This window comes from Dama dama, chromosome 9 (assembly GCF_033118175.1).
Source record: "Dama dama isolate Ldn47 chromosome 9, ASM3311817v1, whole genome shotgun sequence".
Classification (NCBI taxonomy): Eukaryota; Metazoa; Chordata; class Mammalia; order Artiodactyla; family Cervidae; genus Dama; species Dama dama.
In genome coordinates this window covers 13,473,473-13,488,699 of record NC_083689.1, presented here as the reverse complement: position 1 = coordinate 13,488,699, position 15,227 = coordinate 13,473,473, and the positions used below count along the sequence as shown (strand labels likewise).

The window sequence follows — 15,227 nt, the reverse complement described above, 5'->3', positions numbered from 1 at the left end:
TTTTCCTCATCCCCTACTGATACCTACTGAAGCTAATGTCTTGACTATGAGATGTAAGTAATAGCGTTTATGTTAGGTTGGTGCTAATGGTAAACATCTTGCCTGCCAATGAAGGAAATTTAAAAGACACAGGTTCGATCCCTGCATCAGGAAGATCCCATGGAGAAGGAAATGACAATCCACTCCAATATTCTTGCCTGGAGAATCTCATGGACAGAGGAGCCTTGCAGGCCACAGTTCATGGGATCACAAAGAGTCAGACATGGCGGAAGTGACCGAACATGCATTCATGCTAGGTTGCTAATGCTTGCTTGTGTAAAAGTTAATCAGTTACTATGCTATATCTTGGTAGTTACCTACAAGGAATGGAACCACAAAATATTTCAGAAGTTTCAGAATTTCTTCTCATGGAATTTTCAGAGGCACCTGAGCTGCAGCCCCTTGTATTTGGACTTTTTCTGTCCATGTACCTGATCACTGTGTTTGGAAATCTGCTTATCATCCTGGCCACCATCTCAGACTCCCACCTCCACACCCCCATGTACTTCTTCCTCTCCAACCTGTCCTTTGTAGACATCTGCTTCACTTCCACCACTGTACCAAAGATGCTGTGGAATATCCAGACACAGAACAAATTGATCACCTTTGAAGGCTGCATCATCCAGATGTACTTTTACATACTCTTTGCAAGTTTAGATGACTTTCTCCTGACTGTGATGGCCTATGACCGGTTTGTGGCCATCTGTCACCCGTTGCACTACATGGTCATCATGAACCCCCGACTCTGCGGTCTTCTGGTTCTGATATCTTGGATCCTGGGTGTCGTGTACTCCTTGTTACAGAAGTTAATGGTGTTGCGATTGTCCTTCTGTGCAGACTTCAAAATACCCCACTTTTTCTGTGAACTCAATCAAGTCTTACAACTTGCCTGTTCTGACACCTTTCTTAATGACATGGTATTGTATTCTGCAGCTACCTTGCTGGGTGGTGGTCCTTTTGCTGGGATACTTTACTCTTACGCTAAAATAGTTTCTTGCATACGTGGAATCTCATCAGCTGAGGGAAAGTATAAAGCATTTTCCACCTGTGCATCTCACCTCTCAGTTGTCTTTTTATTTTATTGTTCTGTCCTAGGAGTGCACCTTAACCCTGCCACTCCCCACAGTTCAAGTTCAGGTGCAGCAGCTTCAGTGATGTATACAGTGGTCACACCCATGCTGAACCCCTTTATCTACAGTCTAAGGAATAAAGACATAAAGGGGGCTCTGAAGAGATTCTATGAAATACTAGGTAGAAAAGGCCAACTCTGCTGGGGGAGATGAAGTGACCTTGGTGACATGACTCAAAGCCTCAGAATCAGAAATTTGGATTCTTTGATCATTGCAGAATCAAATTTGCTTCTTCTCTTTGTTCCCTGGCATTTTCATTAAAATCATTCCATGTATTGATTTATTAAGCTTTCTCCTCAATCTGATACATAGGCTTTCTATTTGTACTTTTCCCTACTTCAAAATTTTCCTACCTTTGGATCAGAAATATTTGGAAATACTCATGTCCTTCATGAGAGGACTGAGTTTCTTAAGGATAATTTATTCTTGAATGACATATGTCATTACAAGTAAGTTTTCTCTTATGTTTCTAAACAATAGTTATTAGTTTCATTACTCATTTTTATTTAAAGTAAAGTTGACAACTAAGGTATTTTAAATAGGTTCTAATAGGTTATATTGAACATTCAAATGTGGAACTGTGGATACAGAGCTGACTATAAAATTATATTTAGATTTTTTACTGCACAGAAGGTCAGTGCCCTTCACCACTGCATTGTTCAGAGTGAACTTGGTATATCACAATATTTACATGACCAAAGGATGACTCACTGGAAGACTGAAATGCCTATCCGGTCACATGATTCAAGGTTACATGTTTAAAGCAAACAAGCACACTTTTCATCTTTTCCTGCTTATCTGGAGAGGAAACTTAATGTACCAGTTTTTAATATAGTTATCTGAAATAAAATTTAAAGACAGAGTATTCATGAATGCTACCTTTAAATATCAGAATAATTTGTAGTTGAGAAGAAGCTGATTAATACAATTGTCTTCAGTTCTGTTCACTTTTATTTTTGATCAGTTAGCTATTGTTGCATAATAACTCATTTTCATAGTAGATGCTTTAATATAATGCTTATTAACAAATGAGTTTGTACAGTGTGTGGTTATCCTGATCTCTGTTTGACTCCTCATGAATCTATACTCAACTGTCATTTTCTATGTTGTAATTCTAAAGTCTCAACCATGATGTTATACTGTTATACTGAATGTCTTTCTTCACCAATATATGATAGTTAACTCCATATATATATGTCAATCTCACAGTTTACGAAAAAATAAATATATCTTTGATGACATCAGCGTCATGGTAGCACAAGACACTCCCTTTTTCTCTCCCCTTCTATCTCTGATTAATCAGAGTTCCATAACTCAGCAAATATTCATCTGTCCCATAACCAGGAGTCCAGAGATTCATACAATTTTACATGTTAAATTGGGTTGATTAGAATACATAGAAGAGGTGCATCTAGGGGAAAACAGCAAGAGGCAGTGCCCCCGGTCCCAGCCCAATGGCTGAGGCAGCTGAGCCCACAGACCCAGAGCACCCGGTAGGACCAATGGAGGAGGCACACGGGAACCTGGCCTTCCAGATGCAGCCTTATCTACAACCAAAGGGAAACAGGCAGCAGTGCTGGTGGGGACCTTGAACCAGGTGACCCTGGATGATGCAAAATTGCCCACTATCATGTTCCTTGAGCAGAGATGCCAGCCACATCAGGGACACATCAGGTGACCCTGGAGGCACCAGCAGTGATGACAATGCACCAAGCAGTGCCTCTGCCAGGGGCAGTGAAGGACAAAAGTAGTTTCTTAAAAATAGCCAGATGAGTGAGCGCATGCGTGCTCAGTCACTCAGTTGTGTCCGACTCTTTGCCTCCCCCTGGATTGCAGCCCTCCAGGCTCTTCTGTCCATGGAATTTTCCAGGCAAGAATACTGGAGTGGATTGCATTTCCTACTTCAATAAATGCAACTCGGATGCAAGTCAGGTAAAAGAAATAAAAGACTTGTGTTACTGTGTCACCTAGCTGAAAAACACAGAAAGGCCTCCTGTTACCAGTTTGTGGAATTGTTAGAATCAGAATGAACAGACTTTTACCTAAATGAAATAGGTGTTTGTAATTTCAAATGCACTGCCAGAGGCGCTACCACTGGGCACCATGAAAAACCGCAGTAACACAGAATCACAAAAAGAAAATGACAATTTTCCAGAAACCAACCTTAACACCATAGAAGATTGTGATCAAGCCAGTGGAAAACTCAAATAGTGTCATGGAGAAACTCGGGAAGCTATAGGAACACTCACAAAAGCACTTAAACTCATAAATTTAAAAAAAAATGAAAATAAGAAACGATTTTCAAAGAGATGAAAACTCTTAAACATAACCAAACAGACATACTGCAGTTGAAGAACTCTGTAAATGAGATGAAAGATGCATTCAGATCAGGTCAGTTGCTCAGTCGTGTCCGACTCTTTGTGACCCCATGAATTGCAGCACGCCAGGCCTCCCTGTCCATCACAAACTCCCAGAGTTTACTGAAACTCATGCCCATCGAGTCGGTGATGCCATCCAGCCATCTCATCCTCTGTTGTCCCCTTCTCCTCCTGCCCCCAATCCCTCCCAGCATCAGGGTCTTTTCCAATGAGTCAACTCTTCACATGAGGTGGCCAAAGTATTGGAGTTTCAGCTTCAGCATCAGTCCTTCCAATGAACACACAGGAAAGATGCATTAGAAAGCACTAAAAGTTGAGCAGATCATATGGTGAAGAGAAATAGTGACCTCAAAGGTAGAATGATTTAGGAATAAGAGAACTTTTTTTTTTTTAAATGAAGAGACTCTACAAGAATTATAGGACTCCAATAGAAGAGGTAATAAGTATACTGAGTATCTTAGAAGGAAAAGAGAGTGCGAGAGAAAGAAAAGATGCTATTTAAAGAAATAATAGCTGAGATCTTTCCCAGATTAGGGAATAAATAACAGGTAGAATGTAAGAGTGGAGAAGGAAATGGCAACCCACTCCAGTGTTCTTGCCTGGAGAATCCCAGGGATGGGGAAGCCTGGTGGGCTGCCGTCTATGGGGTCGCACAGAGTCAGACACTACTGAAGCGACTTAGCAGCAGCAGCAGAATATAACAGGTGGTCCAACTTACCAATTATAAAGCCTTTCTTAATGACATAGGGATATATTTTGAAGGTGTATTCATGGGTGGTGATCATTTATGATCTTTTGCTCATACTCTAAAATAGCTTCCCCAGGTGGCACTAGTGGTAAAGAACCTGCCTGCCAATGCTGGAGACGTAAGAGATACAGGTTCGATCCCTCAGTCAGTCAGGAAGATCTCGTAGAGAAGGAAATGGCAACTACTCCAGTGTTCTTGCCTAGAGAATCCCATGGACAGAGAAGCCTGGCAGGCTAAAGTCCATAGGGTCGCAAAGAACCAGACACGACTGGAATGACTTATTGCACTGTGTGTCTCACCTCTCAGTCGTCTCCTGATTTATTATGACAGTCTACAGCTGTACATTTGCTCTGCTGGTATCCATAGCTCACAGTCAAGTACAGCCTCAGTGATGTTCACTGTGGTTACATCCGTGCTGAACCATTTCCTCTTAGTCAAAGGTATGAAGATATAAAGAAAGCCCTGAAAAGGTTCTTTGGGATGGCAGCAATAGGAAGACTAATTGTCATAGGGTTAAAGAAGTCCTCAGTTTTTTGCAAACTGCCAAGCATTTGAGCCAGAATTTAATATTCTTTATTCAGAGTGTGAACATAGAATTGTTCTGTGTCTCTATTTCCTGAATTTTCATTTCTTTGATTCAACTTCTTTATACCATTGAAGTAACTCACATTTATGTTTCCTTCTCTGTCTGATTTACAAACAATTTTCCCCTTTGTTCATTTTCTACTTTCTCAAAGCTTTTCCAAGCTTGATTTAAAATATATGTAATGCCTATTTATTTCATAGGGCAGCATGGATTTCTTAAGAATAATTTCTGCTCAGAGGACATATATCATCCCAAATAATTTTTCTCTGTGCTACTGAAAGATTGTAGTAAACAATAGGACTACTGTGGAAAAACTACATTTATTATTAGCCAAGGTACTTAATATGATCTTATAATAGAGGAAATCTGAGACTACAGCTTTTCATTTTGTGTACAACATTCTTCTGAAAATCACTGCCATAACTGTCCTTGAAAATGGAGATTGAACCTACAATGTGTTTTATAGGTGATTATCTAGTCTTATTCTTCTCTTTCAGATCCTGTTCCCTTATTCAGCATTGTCCATAGTGCCTACCTTAGTCACTGACAAATGATAATCCACTACAGGTTTCCAAGTGAAGTCTACACAGCAAGACACATTTGAGTACATTCACTTAATATGGTCTTTAAGTCAGGGAAAAAATGTCAATAGGATGAAAATTTAAACTACATTTTTTATTACTAGGCAAAATATTTTATTTTCATGCTCTATATCTTTTCAGTAAAGTATCAGTTTTGGTGTCCATGTGAAAGTCTTGTTTTCATTAGGGTCAAGCAATGGTTGATGTGTTTATGATGACAAATTATGTGTAATCACCTATAAGTGACTCCCACTCTGGTGGCTCGGTGGTAAAGAATCTGCCTGCAATGCAGAAGACAGGTATTCCATCCCTGGGTGTGGAAGATCCCCTGGAGAAGGAAATGGCTACCCACTCCACTATTCTTGCCTGGAGAATCCCATGGACAGAGGAGCCTGGCAGACTACAGGACATGACTGGACATGACTGAACAACTAACACTTTCACTTTTCTCCTATAAGTGAGTTAAGAACTTGTTTTCAAACTTATATACATAAAAGCTTCTTGGTGAGAAGACTAACGCTGTGTATACCTGACTCTAACCCAGGACCACAGCTTTGATATTGAATGTGATTCCCAGGCTAGGCATTGCAGCATCAACTACTCGTTAGAAATGCAGTCCTTGGCCCCAGTAGAGACCTCATGAATCAGAATTTGTATTTGAACCACAAATCTTGGTGATTTGTATGCAAAATGAATCTATAGATGTTCTGGTCTGAATAGGATTTCTCACATTCTTACTTTTGCCTTACACAGGCTAATTATTTGTATTGCATGCTGTTCTGTGGTTAAGAATCACTGCCCAGAGTTCTAGAACTAGGAGATTCCAATCCAGACTCCAGCCCTTACTTGGTTTATACCATTAAGTAGAACATTAAATCCTTCAGAGTCTCATTTTGACAATGGAGAATGGAGTTCGTAAAAGTACTACTTCATACAATTCACTGTTTTTAAAATTAAATCTGACAATTTATATAATATGCGGGGGCTTCCCAGGAGGCACTAGTGGTAAAGAACCTGCCTGTCAATGCTGGAGACTTAGGAGACATGAGCTCGATCCTTGGGTCAAGGATAATATGCCAAGTGAGCTTATTGGGCATAACAATATCTAAATATCTCTCTTATAATTAAATACAAATATTTTATAATGCTTTAGAAAATGACAGTTCTCAATTTCTAATATAGGTAGTACATTCTTAATTGTCTTGGGAAAGCTATCATGAATGCAGGGATTATAATACCTAAGGTTTTACACTAAAAAAACAAACTTATCCCCCTTTTTGAAGAGGGGAAACATCATTTTCAAAGCTTTGAAGACCCATGTGATCTAGTCAAGACATATTCTTAATATCATATGTTTGAGTGACCTAGTCAAGACAAATTCTTAATATCATATGTTTGAGAAAATTTGAACACAGGGATGTGATGAGATTCTGTGAGAATTAGAGCTTTGGAAGAAGGAGAGTTAAAAGAGAAGCAGTAATAAAAATTTAATTTATCTTATAAAGCAGTCTCCTAGGAACAGAAAATTAGCAGAAAAAAAAATTCATTCTGTCCAGACCAGTGTCTCCAAGGGAAATCATGTACATAGAGGTTAGAGTAACAAGAGGAAAGCATGTCTAATTAACATGGAAGCTCTAAATATCTCCTCTGCTGCAGTCCCTCAGCCTGTGCCACTGTGGTCGGACAAGATGTAGTCCTTGCTTTTGCAGTCGTACCTCTGGCTGAGAGGTCAGTGCTTGGCCTCTTCCTGTTGTCCTGTTTGGGAACAAAAATTTGGTCTGCCTCATCATCTTTTAGCAAGGAGTTTTAACTTCCATCGGGAAAGCCTTCTCTCTGAATCTGCTTGCAGGTGAGTCTCAGAGCTCCGCAGACACTGCAGGGAGAGAAGCAGAGAGGAGCGAAGCCAGAAACATGTACATGACAGAGGCTGGAGGTCAGCTGTCTGCTGGCTTCCCTAATATCAACATATTTCTTTACGATCTAAAAATAAAGTGAACATTGTGCTGGGAAATGCAAGTCTCAGTGTTGACAATTAGACGGTCATAACGGAAGTCCAATTAAAAGGAATGGAAGTCGTCAAATGCTTCCAGTAGATGTAGACAGTAAGTATAAAGATTTTATTTATTAACAGGAGTGGGCAAATAGGGAAAAGCCTCAGGAAAAAGAAGACTTCTGCTTTTGTTCTATGTATTTTTGGTTTTGAACTGATAGTTTATCCCATTTGCATGTTTTCCTTTTGGGATATACAAACTGTAAGGTGTTTCACATCATAAAGATATCACTGTTTGTGTCCTTAGCAAACATATGTTTTTCTTTATTGTTTTTTCTGGACATCAGGGAGATGTCTTTGGACTTGGAATATTGACAAACCAAGGGAGGTTTTATTCATTGCATTGTGTCGAGAGCTGTTTGAGTTTACTGGATATTTTCCCCTGATATTCATATGTCCATTCTGTTCCTCTATCTCATAGTTTTTATATTTCTTTAAATTAAAAGCAGAAATTAGCCATACCAAAATGGAATTCCAAGTTTATTTCCAGGTTTATTTCCATGGAAAACTTATAAACTGGGATTTCTGGGTACCATTTACAAATCCTTCATGAGAAAGATAATCTGATTTGACTAGCTTGAGTTGTAACTAACCGGGGCCTAAGGAGGGTGGATCTGGGTGAGGAATGCATGGCAGTAACACAACCTAGGGGGACAATGTTGTGTGTGTGTACGCATGTGTGTGCACGCGTGAGCCTTGGGAAGTGAAAGCAGTTCTTTGAAGCACCTGGACTCACACATTGAGATGACTTAGAACACAGAAGCCAGAATTCAATCAACAGATGGTGTGAAGAAGTGGATCTGATATAATCACAGGAATCTTCTACGATTAAGCTAATAAAGTGCTGGGAACAACACAGAAGGAGTGATTCTCTGTGGACTGAAGGTTCACCTTTAGTGGGGAGGCCACCTTGTTCCTCAGGATCCCTGACACCATCTCTAATCACTCCTCTTCTAGCTTATTCCTCTGCCCCACTGCCTTCCTTGTTTGGATCGGAACATGTGGAACAATCATCTTCCTCAATTACTTTGCGGTGGCCAGGCACAAACTTCTCCTCATGTCAAACTAGATCCTTCTCTCTCTTTCTTTGCTATCTGTTCAATTATCACCTTGCTTTCTGACCCTGCCTGAACCTCAGTACAAAATAACACCTTCTACAACTCTCTTCTTTATATCTGGTTTTGTTTTCTTCATAACATTTGATACCAGCTTACATATAATATTTTATTTGCATATCATCTCTCATCATCCTTGGATTGTGAGAGATTTGTTTTCCATCACTCTCTACTTATTGCCTGCCTGTAGTTGAAACACAGTTGGCACTCAATATGTATTTCTCAAATATATGAAACAATTTCTCATTAAATCTCTAGAATATATGACTTCTGGAAGTATGCTGAGAATGGGCCAAATATTCCTAGTCAGAAATGAAATGGAGTATACCTTCAAAGAGAACTTCTCTATAAATAAAATATTAACATTGATTTATAAAGAGCTAAATAGTTTTAGCTATGTGAATTACGCCAGTTTTTGTGAAAATTAGTCATATTATTTTTTCTTTTTCCTGTTAATCACCTCCACCACATGGAACCAGCAAATAATACACAAATTTCAGAATTTCTTCTTCTGGGACTTTCAGAGGAACCAAAACTACAGCTGCTCACATTTGGACTTTCCTTTCCATGTACCTGATCACTGCATTTGGAAACCTGCTCATCATCCTGGATGTCAGCTCAGACCCCCACCTCCACATTCCTGTGTACTTCTTCCTGTCCAACCTGTCCTTTGCAGACATCTGTTTCACCTTCACCATCATCCCAAAGATGCTGGTAAATATTCAGACACAAAGCAAAGTTATTACCTATGGAGGCTGCATTGCCTAGATGTATTTTTACATTCTCTTTGGAGAACTAGATGATGTCCTCATAACTGTGATGGCCTATGACCACTTTGTGGTCATTTGCCACCTTTTGCATACATGGTCATCACGAGCCCCCGTCTCTGTGGACTGCTAGTTCTGACATCCTAGGTAGTGGTTGCCTTGTTTTCCTTGCTACACAGCTTAATGGTGTTGCCGTTGTCCTTCTGTCCAGTTGTGCAAATTCCCCACTTTTTCTATGAACTCAGTCAGTTGGTACAGCTTTCCTGTTCTGACAACTTTCTTAATAACATAGTGATGCATTTTGCAGCTGTCCTGATGGGTGTTGGTACTTTTGCTGGTATCCTTTACTCTTTTTCTAAAATAGTTTCCTGCATGTGTAAAATCTCATCAGCCCAGGGGAAGTATAAAGCGTTTTCCACCTGTGTGCCCATCTCTCAGTTGTCTCTTTATTTTATTGTACTACATTAGGTCTGCTGCTACCCATCTCTCACACTCAAGTGCAATTGCCTCAGTGATGTGCACTGTGGTCACACCCCTGCTGAACCCCTTCATCTACAGTCTGAGAAATAAAGACATAAAGAGGGCTCTGAAGAGATTCCATTTCATGCCAGTATAAAATGGCCAATTATACTAGGGCTGATGAAGTGCCCTTGATTGCATAACTCAAAGCCTCAGAACCAGAAATTGTGGTTCTTGATCTCTGTAGAATAAAATTTACTCCTTCATCTGATTTCTTGGGATTTCCATTTTTTAAACTCAGTTTCTTTGTGTAATTTTAGGGCTTCCCTGGTAGCTGAGATGGTAAAGAGTCTGCCTGCAAAGCAAAAGACCCTGGTTCAAGCCTTGAGTTGAGAAGACCTCCTGGAGGAGGGCATGGCAACCCACTCCAGTATTCTTGCCTGGAGAATCCCATGTACAGAGGAGCCTGGTGAGCTATAATTCATGGGGTTGCAAAGAGTTGGGCATGACTGAATGAGTTTCACTCTCACTGTGTACTTTTAGTAGATCTCTTTATTAAACTTTAGCCTTGGTTATATATATAGGCAGTTTTTATTTTTTCCTACTTCAAAATTTTCCTAGCTTTGGATCAAAAAATGTCTGGAAATTCCATTTCTTTGATGGGGCATCATAGTGAGAGAGTCATTTCCTAGGCAGGTTGATAAGAAGTCTAGGGGTCCCCAAAGAGAGAGAGGTCTAGGATATTCAAGGAGGAAGAAAGGACAAACTTTTTTTACTTTTTTTCCTCTACATTCCTTAGGATTATATATCAATAATGTATCCTGCCTGAGGACAGTCTTTGGATTAAACCCTCTGGCTAATTCTGTTATCTTAAAACATAAATTATGGGAGTAGGTCTGGTCTTTACAAGGATGTATCCTGCCTGAGGACAATCTTTGGATTAAACCTTCTGGCCAACTCTGCTATCTTAAAATGTAAATTATGGGAGTGGGTCTGGTGAGGTCTTTACAACCTCCAGATATTCTTTGGATTCATTGGAGAGTATATAACTCTATTGCTAACACTAGCAAAGGGGGTACTCTTTTGCCCCCTTCTGATGCCTATGTCAGAAGCTTTCTCTATCTCCTTTATACTTTAATAAAACTTTATTACACAAGCTCTGAGCGATCCAGCCTCGTCTCTGGCCCCGGATTGAATTCATCTCCTCCGGAGGCCAAGAATCCCGCGTCTTATCGTTCAGCAACAACCTTTCATCTTGGGGGCTCCTAAAAGGAAAGGGGGGAATGAGAGTCATTTCCTAGGCAAGTTGATAAGAAGTCTAGGGGTCCGCAAGGAGAGAGAGGTCTGGGATATTCAAGGAGGAAGAAAGGACAAACTTTTACTTTTTTTCCTCTACATTCCTTAGGATTATATAACAATAATGTATCCTGCCTGAGGACAATCTTTGGATTAAACCCTCCGGCTAATTCTGTTATCTTAAAATATAAATTATGGGAGTAGGTCTGGTCTTTACAGGGATGTATCCTGCCTGAGGACAATCTTTGGATTAAACCTTCTGGCCAACTCTGTTATCTTAAAATGTGAATTATGGGAGTGGGTCTGGTGAGGTCTTTGCAGCCTCCAGACATTCTTTGGATTCATTGGAGAGTATATAACTCCATTGTTAATACTAGCAAAGGGGGTACTTTTTTGCCCCCTTCTGAGGCCTATGTCAGAAGCTTTCTCTATCTCCTTTATACTTTAATAAAACTTTATTACACAAAAGCTCTGAGCGATCCAGCCTCCTCTCCGGCCCTGGATTGAATTCATCTCCTCCGGAGGCCAAGAATCCCGCGTCTCATCATTCAGTAACAACCTTTCAATAGGTTTATTAAGAATAATTACTTCTTAAATTAAATATGTCATCCTAAGTAATTTCTCCTCTTTCCCTGAAGTGATGAGTTGCATTATTCACTTAAAACAAACATTTAAGAACCAAGATAATTTGTATTATTTTTTTAAAGTTGGTTGAATCAGTGATATAGAAAGATGACTGCAAAATTATAGGAGGATTTTTGACTATGCAGTAGGTTGGAAACTGACCCTCTTTTTGTTCAAAGGTCAACTTGTGTGTCTATATACACTGCTTTGGTCAAAAGGTTGATTTTCTTTTTTCCATACCATAGCATCTTGGGCTTTCATGGTGACTCAGAAGGTAAGAAACTACCTGCAATAAAGGAGACCCAGGTTTGATCCCTGGGTCAGGAAAATCCCCTGGAGAAGGAAATGGCTACCCTCTCCACTTTCTTGCCTGGAGAATTCCATGGAGAGGGGAACCTGGTGGGCTACAGTTCATGGGGTCCCAAGGAATCTAACACCACTGGATGTGATTTAGCATGCACACATATTGGATGGCATATTTTAATATTTTCATTGTTTGCTTTTGAAAACTTCCAATGATGCCTACAAATATAACTCTTCCCATTGCTCTAAATAAAATAACTCATATTTTTCTAAATTTCATCATAAACACTAACAGGGAAGCAGATAAACAATAGCTCTTATATATCCCCTATATATTCAATACAAAGGCATTTCTTCAACTTCATTATCATAAATTACTCATAAGACAACTTGAATCTACCTGTTCATGGTATTCAAGGTCAGCACCAGCAAGCTGACCTTGGTGCCACAATGTTTCTGCACCAACATACATGTCCTGCCAAGCTCTCCTGGGTAGCTGGAAAGGATATCTGTGCAGTCATCTTTTAATACTGTTACCTGACAAAAAGATAAATAATGTTACAATCAGAGGGTTATCTTCAAATATCAGAATAAATGCCAAAATTAAGATTAATATAGTCATAGCTGTGGTTCTTCCAGCAGTCATGTATGGATGTGAGATTCGGACCATAAAGAAGGCTGAGCACTGAAGAATTGATGCGTTTGAACTGTGGGGCTGGAGAAGACTCTTGAGAGTCCCTTGGACTGCAGGGAGATCAAACCATTCAATCCTGAAGGAAATCAACCCTGAATATTCATTGGAAGGACTGGTGCTGAAGCTGAAGCTCCAATACTTTGGCTGTCTGATGTGAAGAGCCAACTCATTGGAAAAGTCTCTGATGTTTGGAAAGATTGAGGGCAAGAGGAGAAGGGGGCAACAGAAAAAGAGGATGAAATGGTTGGATTGCCTCACTGATTCAGTGCACACACTGTTGTTGTTTTTCAGTTGCCCAGTAGCGTCTGACTCTTTGCGACCCCATGCACTGCAGCACACGAGGCCTCTCTGTCCTTCATCATCTCCCAAAGTTTGCCCAAGTTCATAACCATTGCATTGGAGATGCCACCCAGCCATCTCATCCTCTGACATCCTCTTCTTCTGCCCTCAATCTTCCCCAGCATCAGTGACTTTACCAGTGAGTCAGCTGTTCACATCAGATGAACAAAATACTGCAGTTTCAACTTTAACATCAGTCCTTCCAATGAGTATTCAGGGTTGATTTCCCTTAAGATTGACTGATCTGATCTCCTTGCTGTCCAACGGCCTCTCAGGAGTCTTCTCCAGCACCATAGTCTGAAGGCATCAATTCTTCAGCATTCCGCCTTCTTTATAGTCCAACTCTCACAACCGTACATGACCACTGGGAAGAACATAGCCTTGGCTATCAATGGACATTTGTTGGCAGAATAATTAACATCTCTGCTTTTTAGCACACTGTCTAGATTTATCATAGTTTTCTTGCCAAGGAGCTAACGTCTTCTGATTTCATGGCTTCAGTCACCATTTATCATGAAGTAAGGGGGCCAGATGCCATGATCTTAGTTTTTTTTTTTTTTTTTTTTTTTTTAAATATTTAGTTTTAAGCCAGCTCTTTCACCCTCATCAAGAGACTCTTTAGTTCCTCTTCACTTTCTGCCATTAGAGTGATATCATCTGCATATCTGAGGTTGTTGATGTTTCTCCCACCTATCTTGATTTCAGTTCATAACTCATCCAGCCCAGCTTTTCTCATGATGTACTCAGTGTGTAGGTTAAACAAACAAGGTGACAGCAGACAGCTCTGTTGTACTCCTTTCTCAATCTTGAACCAACCACGTGTTCCATTCAGGGTTCTAACTATTGCTTCTTGACCCACATGCAGGTTTTTCAGGAGACAGGTAAGATGGCCTGGTATTCCCATCTCTTTGAGATCTTTTCACATTTTATTATGATCCACGTGGTCAAAGGCATAATCAATGAAACAGAGGTAGATTTTTTTTGGAATTCCCTATCTTTCTCTATGATCCAGTGAATGTTGGCAATTTGATCTCTAGTTCCTCTTCCTTTTCTAAATCCAGCTTGGCCATCTGGAAGTTCTTGGTTCACATAATGTTGAAGCTTAACATGCAAGATTTTAAGCATGATCTTACTAGCATGGGAGATGAGTGAAGTTGTTTGATGATTAGTATATTATTTAGTGTTACCCTTCTTGAGAATTGGAATAAGGATTGACCTCTTAAAGGATGATGCCATCAAGGTGTTGCATTCAATATGTCAGTAAATCTGGAAGACAAAGCAGTGGCCACAGGACTGGAAAAGGTCAATCCTCAATGGACAAGAGTCTGAGCAAACTCAGGGAGATAGTGAAGGATAGGGAAGCTGGGCATGCTGCATTTCATAGGGTAGCAAAGAGTTAGACATGACTTAGTGACTAAAAAACAACAAAAACAAAGAGAAGCAGAGTATTATCACCGGCCTCAATTCTATTTGTTCTGGTTATTCAATCAATAATTTCCTCTGTTATTGCAGCATAACAAGCCAATCTAAAATAAAATGATTTATCATAATGCCTTTATTATTGAATGGGGCAGTCAGGTGGGGAGTGGTACTGAGCTCTGCCTGACACTTGATGAATTTATATTCAGCTGTGAGTCTCTACATTGTGTTTCTAAGGCTCATCCATGAATCTGCATATGACTCTTGTGCCCTTTTCTCTCAAATATATTTATACTCATCTTACTCCATGTTTATAACTAAGTTACCCATTTACAGAAAGTAAATGAGCTTTTCAAATGTGAATATTCTTAATTTAAGGTCACTGTTCCTATATCCATATATGTTGTTATTTAATGACTGTCATGTCTCCAACTCTGTGTGACCCCGTGGACTGTAGCTCACCAGGTTCCTCTTTCTATGGAATTTCCCAGGCAAGAACACTGGAGTTGGCTGCCATTTCCTTCTCCAGGGATCTTCTCAACCCACAGATCAAACTCAAGTCTCCTGCATTGGCAGACAGATTCTTAAAAACACACACACAAAAATAAATAAATAAATAAAACCCCCCAATTAAAAGGAATCATTAGAAAGAAAAATGAAATTGTAGGAATCAGACTCCCTGACTTCAGACTATACAGC

The 15,227-nt window shown here is 39.9% G+C and overlaps 1 protein-coding gene across 1 annotated transcript; it reads left to right on the top strand.

The window, feature by feature from the left end:
• The first annotated feature begins 365 nt into the window (after positions 1-365).
• Positions 366-1,322, top strand: LOC133061619 (olfactory receptor-like protein OLF4). Its single transcript, XM_061149589.1, has one exon. The coding sequence runs from the start codon at positions 366-368 to the stop codon at positions 1,320-1,322; it is 957 nt and encodes a 318-aa protein (XP_061005572.1).
• Positions 1,323-15,227: the final 13,905 nt, after the last annotated feature.